Raw genomic sequence first — 9,677 nt, 5'->3', positions numbered from 1 at the left:
TACTTTTCTGACATTCATTAAACCTGTACATATAGCATTTGTCCCCGGCTAAAGACTTTTGATTATTTAGTTGAAGCATGTCATCATGAACTTGATGAGATAAAAATACACTTCCATTTGTTTCAATGGCAAGTCCTGATACTTCATTTTATGATTTTCAAGACAAGCGGAAGAATAGCTAAACTGTTATGCCCAAAAGCAGTTACTCAAGCAGCTGGATATGATTTTTGAAATAGTCAGACATTTCAGATAGCATCCAATATGCTTTGTAAGTGATATCCAGTTGCTTGAGTTTCTTCTTTTTGGCATACCCCATCACCTGGATGTCTATCCTTCATTGACTGTTGCTCAAGACATAGTTCTATTTTGTCGACTGACAAATTCCCTCTCGAACCCTTCTCCAGCTTCTGAACCACTGGCACCCAGAGGAGCGTGCTCGGTACCCAGAGTACTTCAAGAAACGAGAGCAGCGTGTGCGGTTGCTCAAGGAGGCCTGGGAGAAAGAACAGGCAGTGAAGCAAGAAAAGAAATACACTGATGACTTGGCAAGCGTCAAGTGATTAGAAGACGTCTTAGGTTGTGTGCAGGGCTGTCTTGCTTTGTCTCAGATCTTATACCAGCTGTTTTACTCTGTAAAACAATATTATAGAGTAAATGTATCCAGTTCCTGAATCTATTGGCAGCCCAGGTATTCTTTCTAATGGTATTGTTCTCACTACAAACTTGCTGTGCTTCAAACTAAAGTAAGAAAAGAGTGAACTGTATCGCAACTTGTAAGTTTTCTCTTTGTGGATATTAAAAAGTACAATTTGGAAAGACAACACAAAATAAAGGTGTACATGAAAGAGGTCGACTGTCAATAAGTCTTTCATTTATTTATTTTTCTTAAAATCTATAAGGGTATACTTGTAATTGGAAGTGGTGACTGGTACAAGTACATCTTGTATTGTATTATATTAAAGACAACAAAAATACTTCCAGTAGTACAAGGGGGCAATAACAACAGACCAATCCTATAGGCTATAGCCCTACCCATCTCTGTCAAAGAAAAAAGAAAAACATTAAAAATGCAAATACTTTTTATTTTATGCACATCCATCCCCTACCTCATTGGTCTAACCTATAATTGTCATTCTCTCATTGGTTTCACAGCAAATTGTGATGGGCAGTCAGGATAGGTCTATTGAATTCACTGGAAAGTTTAGCGTAAGACGCATTAATGTCTTGAAAGAACAGTCATAAATAAGGACATTATTACAGTCATGCATGAAAGTTTTTGGTGAACAATACTGCATATATTGTCATGCAAGTCATCATTTAAAAATAGTATTCATAATTTGTATATACAGGGTTCCACATCAGTCAAGCAGGACAGCACTCTTATGTGTTTATGTGGGATAAGTGGTTGTTAAAAAAAAGTTAAACCCTTCCTGCGCCTGATGGCGCATAGGGGCGGTGCCCATCTCTGTTTCCTTAGCCCTGGGCCACACAACGCAATCACTACAGCAGGGGGCTAGTCCACTGGTAGTGGTGTGTGTTAAACTTCCATACTCTTTCCCAATGTACCATTTTAAAGTCTTTGGTATGACTCGGCCAGGGATCAAACTCACGACCTACCGAATGCAAGGTGAACACTCTACCCACTAGGCCATTGCACCGGTTTTTATAAGTGGTTGTTCATATGTGGTAATGAGCTGATCTCCCAACACGTGGGGGGCACGGAGCCGTGCGTGACAGGTCCGCTGGCGCTGGGGGTGATGAACAGCGGAGAAGGGCCGGCGGGGTCGTCAAAATCATCTGAACAGGCCGAATCGTCATCCATGTCCAACTTGTGCAGTATGTCCCAAATTGCAGCCTTGGCCAATTTGTACTTGGGCTTGGACATAGTGAGAAGTGAATCCCTCACGAAGTTGGCAAAGGTAGCTCTTCTGCTGAGGGGAGAAGGTTCAAACTGTTTCAGAAGTGGATCAGATGGAAGCAGGGTGGGGTTATCTCGCCTGCGCTTCTTGGGGGTAGTGGTCCAAGTGCTGGATCCAGAAGTTGAAGGGGTCTCCTCAAGTGAGGCATCTTCGTCTTCCATGTCTGCAAAGTCAGCTTGGGCAGCCTGTGCCAAGGTGTTACTCCCCTGTCCGACATGGTGTGCTCTCGTCTGCAATAAAGGCAATGCTTCAGCAACAAGAAAACATAAGGAATCAATGGCAAGTAATATAATATTTAGTTTGTTCACAAGTCCAATTGGACATGTATAGTTTAGTCCTCTGTGGGTAATACAAAATGTATGTCAAAGGTAAAGGCCCAAGACATGCATAATTAAAGCATGGTCTAGACAGTAACTGTTTGCAGTCGGGGGTCTTTGCCTTGGACATTGTGCATATGCAGTTGGATCCGTGAACATAATAATGCAATGAAATTCACCATCAGAAACTGGCGGTAATACTAATATGTATGTCTAAGCAGGTCTCTCACTGGAGTAAACCAAATTGTGCTCGGAAAATGTGCCATATTTGTGAATTTGTGTCAATTTTCCTTTGTGGTCACACTGATGAGGAACAAGTTATGAAGCCCAGATAAGCAAGTCGCCTCTCCCCATTCAGTCAACCAATGTGTCATAATGATTGGGCTGCTTGGGCATCAAGCAAGATGGACGTCAGAAATACAGCGCAGAACCTGCAAGATGAGGCCCGAACATGGACAGGAATCTGGCTGATATGTTGAAGGTTGCAGTATATGTTTCCTTGTTTCTACGAAAAAAAGAAGAACATTCCAAGAAAAATGGAAGTATGCATCTTGAAAACGTGCTGAAGCAAGGAATACTTTTTCTTCCATACTTACAGCGTGCATTGCTGGCGTCCTGCTACGTTGAAGGTGTGGGCGAAGGAACTGGTAGTGGTCTAAGATGAACTGATCCCTGTGGGAAAATTTGAAGGTAGGGTCGACAGATTTGCGCTTCAACAACTTGCCAAATCTGGTTCGAATGTTTCGCAAATGTCGAGTCACTTGGTTAACTGAAACATAGAAGAATACAGAAAATTTTTAACAACAATTAATTTGTGGCACACTAATTTTGTAAATGAGTGCATAGTGTTGGGTGGGGACGTCCCTTGCATAGGACGTTAAAATGGAGGTCCTACATGTTTGTGGAGAGCCACAAATCTCTATGTTTGTTCGCACTCCTGAATAAGCATGTGCGGCAACAGGAATTGTGGGTAATATGTCAAAGGTGAAGCCCCCTGACTTGTAAACAGTTCTCGTCTTGAACATTCTGTTGATTTGTATAACATTTAATGATGATGTAAAACATGTTTTGTTTATCATATATGTCTCAGGGGCCTTCACTTTTGACATACAAATGTATTAAGTAAGCCACAATTTCTGTCGCCATGCATGCTTACTTGGAAATGTGAACAAGCTTATAAGAGTTAAGGTCAATCCCAGTGTGAGTGGATCAAAATTATTAATCTGTCCTATTAGTACGAACCTAGTGTGTTACGCCAGGAAGCGGGATGTAATTGTAAATATAAACAAAAACATGTAAACATGCCCACCAAAATTACGATATATATAAGATGTCATATGTTATGTTTCCAGATTTAACTACGAACTAAATTCCACTTCAAAAATTTCTACTCACCAGTTGGTAGGGGGGTTCTGATTTTTTCCCACTCCTCACGATTTTGTTGAATCAACTCCTGTATAAGTTGTATCTTCCTGTCTTTGTTCTTGTAATGCTCCTGCGATTTGTCGTAGAAACTCGGGTTATTGAGCCAAAATTCTGCCATCATACGTTCGTGGTCGTGCCTCCAGGGGTAGTTATTGCCTTCTGTCTTCATTTTCTGGCTGGAAGGGGCGGAGTGCGAGCCATTGGGAACCTCTAGTTGCTCTTCATCTGTCACAGCCTCCCAAGCTTCGTACGATGCCGCCATGTTGGATCTGTGACGTCATGTTGGGGGACTGACCACCACAAATAAGGGGACTTTAAACTTATCTCAATATTTTTGTGAAACCGGAGAGTTTACAACCTACGCTGTCTCGTCGATCTAAGATTTTCTCAGAAATGAGCCTCTACAAGTCTTTTACAGTATAGAATAGAACACGAGGGGACTAAAGTAAAGTTGACTCTGGACGCATGTGCACATGTGTTGGTGATTAGTGACCTTTCCCTTTCAGACTTAGAAGCCGCCACCCCCTCTCCTTCTCACCTTGATATGATCTGATATGTAAGATATGATAGAACATGTAACGTATAACGTTAACATTTACGGAAATGTAATATGGCTTTATAGATTGCGTCGCTTTGCACCATTTTTTGAATTGCGATTTAGGCCACAGCAAGTAAATTTTATGGATGACATCCTCTGCAGACTGCAAAAATAGTGAGATAGGGCGAAAAAAAAACAAGATGGGTAAAAAAAAAAAAGATGGCTAAATTTTCAAAATAGACACCATAAATGTTGTAAGAAGAGTTAAAGTGTCAAAACATGGTAGTGCTGACGACAAATCATTCATTCCTGTATTAAAGAAGTGAACTAGTGTAGTAGACTGGTATCACTTACCAAGTTGGCAACTTCACTTATGACTTCCATAGTGGTGCCACTTTTCCAACTATCCAGCTGGTTTCACTTCTATAACTACAATCATGGCTACATCGCTAATGTCACTTCTACAAGTACAATCATTAGGCTATAACACAACATACTTTCCCATTTTGGTACTTTCTTGTCATGTTGAGCATCTCCGAAGAAGAAAAAAATCCTTGTTTTTTTTCTGAAATCAGGCAAAAATTAATGAGCGCGCGGATGTCATCCATAAAATTTACTTGCTGTGGCCTTTCTATACATTCGCGCATTTTCAGGATCTTTCAGGCGACAGATTGCGAATGCCAGGCGCATTTTGGCGCAGACCAGTGACCTACCCGCTAGCTTTTAATAATTTACCCGTCAACGACTGTGCCTTGTTAAATTGTGGCGGATAAATGACCACAAGAAGGAAAAGCTATTGAAGATCCACTCCTCCCTCTCCGTCAACTTCTTGGCCTCATCTCACAGTGAATCTTCATCCTTTTATCCAGTCTGGTGAAAGTTGACGGACCGCCACCAACCCTTCAGGTACGCGGCTGTCCTCCCGAGCTGCTGGCCCTTCTCGGTCCATGGCACAGGTCACACTTATTAAAGTCAAAGTAAGTTGGTTACAACGGCTAAATCATATTAAACTAGAGTTCGGCGACCTCATACCTCCATGAAAATTTAGAGCTTTTGTAAATTTCATGCAATTGACTAACACATTAACATAATTATGCGTGGTGTTGTTCATCATTGACTAACGTACACATGTCACAAGTATAAAATTCCAATCATTAGACATAAAGAGGCTTTGCAATTTTTGCATAAATTATGCAAATAAGTTCCTCATTACCATATTTGGTATCTGCTTATATTCCATCTATCATAATTAATAAGTGTTACATTTATTGAAGTCCAGTTATTGCTAATAATGGTATTATACAATTTCCCCATTAATTATGCAAATAAGGTCCTCATTTGCATAACATGTATATCATTATATATATATATAATTCACATTTCTAGGCCGTGGGCCCTATGCTACAATATCTACAGATATATCTTCAATATATACATTAAGTCAGTTTATCTTGTTAACTTTGGCGTTCCACATTTGCCTATTTCTGGCTTGCCTAGCTGCCAGTTCGAAAGGTAAGTCACAGTCCATTAGGAGGGAACCTTCAGGCGGGTTTTCTCCTCCGCACACATAGGCCTTCAGAGTTCGCCTGACCAGTCTGGACGGGTCCATGCGAAGAACGTGGCCCAGGTACCGGAGTCGTCTCCGGCGGATGGCTGCCACCAGGTTGAAGTCTGGGTGTGTTGCTGTGTCTCGGAAGTGTTTCTTTGTAATAACCTGTAGGCATCTGCTGTTAAAGCCGTTTATCATTCTCGTGACGTCCTGCGTTAAGTCCCATGCTTCACATCCATGTGTGAAGGTTGAACAAACAGAGGATTTGTACAGTCGGAGTTTCATTCTCTGAGGCAGTCTGTGATCTCTCCATATGTGGTGCATGGAGCTGAAGCGGGATTGTGCGATGTCCATTCTGTGTTTAACATCCGCTTTCTGGTCACCGTCACACTGCATGCGGCTTCCTAGGTAGTCGAATGTATGGACGTTCTCCAGTTGTTGGTCCAGTAGGACAACGTTATCACGCTCCTCCTCCTTGGCAAGTCTCTTTCGGCGCTGTACTTCTTTGTCTGCCAAGTATATCATTGTGAACACCTTTGCCTAAGCTACCTGCACCCCTAAAATGATGCCAATCCGTCAATCCTTTCTGCAGTTATCCTCTTTGGAATGTCTTGACAAAAACGCCCCTGCAGTTCCAACATTACATGTTAGGGGGCTGAAATCTGCCCCACTTTGTCATGACACTGCAAGCTATCTACCACCCAAATGTCAAGACTATATCATGTCCGGGACAACAGATTCATTGAAAAAACTGCTATGATAGAATATTCTCATTAATTATGCAAATTTACTACTATTTTGCATAATTAATATCTTATCTTGTACAACATTGTCTAAGGTACCTACATACCAAAAATCATGAAAATCCATTGTTCCCTTCTTGAGTTATCCTCTTCAGAAGTTTATGACAAAAATGCCCCTGCTATCCCAAACCTAGTCGGTAGGGGGCCAAAACTTATGTCACTTATTCCTGATCACAAGAGCTATCTAACACTCAAAAATCGTGACCATAGCGTGTTCAGAACACGAGATAGCAAAACCGGAAGTTGCGCTGCAGTACCAAGGGAAGCCGCTAGGGGGCTTAAAATCTAATCACTTCTAGCTTTTATCGCACCCCACCAACACACCAAGTATGAAACTAATCCATCCAGCCGTTCTTGAGTTATCTTGTTGACAGACAGACAGACAGACAGACACACAAACGCTGGGTAAAATATAACCTCCATGACATTTCATGGAGGTAACTACATGCACAACTCTCCGAGCAGAGCGGGTTAGGCTTCGGCTTATTCGGAGTGGGGCGAGACGGGGTCTAGCCGGGCCTGCTTGCCGTACATAACATGGCTCACAATTCTACAGAAAGAGCTAGGTGTTTGGCAAATAATGATAGAAAAACACTTGAATCTGCATAATGATAACAGTATATTGTCATTGAATTTCGGTCGAAATTTATTCATTTATTCGTATTCATCATTCCGTTGTACTTCACTGGCATTAGTATTTTGGCCCAATATATATGCATATGGAGATCATATGGAGGCCGTTGTCGGCGGATGATCCAAATGTCAGTTATAACAGAACCACGGCAACAAAATATGCTTTCAGTCAATATTGTCTGTCCTTGCCGCCGTGACAGATATTGTATTGTATTTTAAGCTTAGGTACTGTGTATCTTTTAATCCAGCTCACAAAACGCACACAAACGGCAAACCAGACATGAGCTCTATAGTCAAACTTCACAAAATGTATTTCTGCTGCATTGTAAAGACTAAAGTCGAGGTGCAGTCAGTGTGAACCTAAGATCGTAGTTAAACACTTCTACATGCATCGTCGCAGTCGCGACTAAAGGCAATACAAGGCTCGATGGCGTACAGAATTAGTAGTTTAATCTTAGTTGTGACGGACTTTGGGATCAATATTAACGGTGTTGCCGAAATAAAAAAAATAAAACCACAGGAACATCACGCGTGGCAGTTGGATGAGATTTTTTTTTTTACTTACATCTCTATCGAAAATGTTCACACCGTTGTTCAAATAAACATCATAGAATTCATACATTATAAAAATCTGTCTATATACACAATTTCATAAATATAAAATGTCTGTGCTGCTATAGAATCATCGCCAGCACGATTTGATCGCAACACGACACCGGGAAACTGCAGAGACGAGTCCTCGAACCTTCCGTTTCATCCACTCCTTGGCAGGATGAAGACGTTGCTGCCTGCGGTACTCCACGTGCTCTTTGTACGTGACGGGTGAGGTTTGGTCTTCCACCATGCCCTGTACGACCGATAGCGGAAAGTACAGCTGCTGGATTCTCAGCCGAACGGACTCTGGAGATCTGTTGAACATCTCGTACAGCTCGGAAGCCGTCTTCCCTTGCACGGGCAGGTAGTTGACTGAGACCAGCCTGCCAACTGGCAGGGTTGCGATGCTGTCGGCAGCTTGAAAAACCACGTGAACTGGTTCCAAGTCGGGAGTCAACGTGGTGAGAAGGGAAAACCCGAAGTGACCAACGTTGTTTCTGTAGAGCACGAAGTCCTTGCACCTGGCGGGCTTAGGTGGTGGCTGGAGGACGGGAGTGCTTTCTGTGGGACTTGCGGCTGCGTCGGCCAGAGGCTGGGACGGGGCTGGTTCCACTAGCTTCGCGGGAACCAAGACAGCCGCGTCAGGCAGAGCAGGGGTACGGCCTGACTTCACGGTAACCGTCGCGTGGGCAGTCGTGTCACCCAGAACAAGGGTGCGGAGCAACTCTTCCTGCCTCACCTCAACAGCGATGCGGCCGTCTCTGTCAGCCAGAGAGTTGGTGCGCGGAGGTTTCTGTGGCTTCTTTGTACTCTCCGACTCTGTAGCTGCGTCATTCAGACTCTTGGTACGCGTCGGCTTCTGTGGTCGGACTGAAACCACAATGGTCTCGGAAGGAGTGGACCTCGTCTTCCCCAGGAGCTTGTCCTTCAGTTCTTGAATTGAACTTCTGTGGTTAGAAAAGAAGATGAAAGTCACATATCGTTCTTCTCACGGGGCGCAAACATACACACAGATCAGCGGGAATCTCACCGAAGCTGCAACACGTTGGCGGAGTAGCTGCTTCCGACCGATTGACAGATCGCTCAACGAATTTCATCGATAAAGATCGACACACAAAAACACACAAAGCGAAAAGAGATTTTTTTTTACATTTTGTGTGTTTTGTTGTCTTTTCAGTATATATACTTGTATGTTTGTGCGACATTTTCATTATAACGTGGATGACACAATCCAATTTGGGGAGCAGTTAGGCCGCCAACATGCCGCACCTTCAGTGGGATACTCGCAAGATGGACGATCGCGGGTAATGGTGGAATGTTTATGCACTGTGCAGTTATGAGATGCTGAAATCTTTCGGATAACACTTTTAGAATCGGTAACTGTCACCATAGACCCATGATCAAACTCGAGTTGTCGACAGCTAACCAACATACCATAGCCCACACATGACATCGGAAACATAGCTTTCTTTGCGAATGTAATTATAAGTACCTGCTGAGGACTTCATCGGCATCAGGCAGTGACTGAACGGGAGTCATACAAGGTTGGCTGGTCAGAGCCTCGAAACTACTCACGAGTTGACTCACGTGAGTGGACCTGCAGATGATAAGTGTCACAGTAAACAGATGTACTCATTAGCCACAACAGCAATGTAAATACATGTAACGTTACTTGTCATTCATAGTCGCTTTCCATTTTTTTCTAAGGCTTGAAGGTCAAGCAAAACGTATCACACATTGCTAAGCTTTGTAGAGTACCTAGATGAATTAGTTGCCAGAATTGTTGCTATGTTGCAGCCACTTACTCTCCAAGCAGAGGTTGAGTCGCGTAGATATAGTAGTAGTCAGAACAATTACACCGGCGCTCCTCTTGGTGTAATTTTCCGACTACTACTATAT

General features: G+C 42.9%; 3 protein-coding genes across 3 annotated transcripts in view; all 3 read right to left on the bottom strand.

Moving 5' to 3' along the window:
• Positions 1–1,566: 1,566 nt before the first annotated feature.
• Positions 1,567–3,943, bottom strand: LOC118417356. Its single transcript, XM_035822908.1, has 3 exons — positions 3,632–3,943; positions 2,833–3,005; positions 1,567–2,149 (listed from the first exon to the last, which is right to left on the bottom strand). Exons 1-3 carry the CDS (start codon positions 3,921–3,923, stop codon positions 1,664–1,666), a joined length of 951 nt encoding a protein of 316 aa, XP_035678801.1. The 5' UTR covers positions 3,924–3,943; the 3' UTR covers positions 1,567–1,663.
• A 1,697-nt stretch (positions 3,944–5,640) lies between these two features.
• LOC118418149 lies at positions 5,641–6,273 on the bottom strand. Its single transcript, XM_035823984.1, has one exon. The coding sequence runs from the start codon at positions 6,271–6,273 to the stop codon at positions 5,641–5,643; it is 633 nt and encodes a 210-aa protein (XP_035679877.1).
• Positions 6,274–7,700: 1,427 nt separating this feature from the next.
• LOC118417637 overlaps positions 7,701–9,677 on the bottom strand; it is a 3,027-nt gene continuing 1,050 nt past the window's right edge. The window contains exons 2-3 of the mRNA XM_035823251.1: positions 9,271–9,375; positions 7,701–8,725 (exon numbers count right to left, since the gene is read on the bottom strand). Coding sequence (XP_035679144.1) covers positions 7,867–8,725; positions 9,271–9,375 — 964 coding nt within the window. The 3' untranslated portion in view covers positions 7,701–7,866. The remainder of the gene's footprint in view (positions 8,726–9,270; positions 9,376–9,677) is intronic.

The sequence above is a fragment of the Branchiostoma floridae genome, chromosome 6, assembly GCF_000003815.2.
Source record: "Branchiostoma floridae strain S238N-H82 chromosome 6, Bfl_VNyyK, whole genome shotgun sequence".
NCBI classification, from domain to species: domain Eukaryota; kingdom Metazoa; phylum Chordata; class Leptocardii; order Amphioxiformes; family Branchiostomatidae; genus Branchiostoma; species Branchiostoma floridae.
This window is presented reverse-complemented; position numbering and strand designations above follow the sequence as displayed.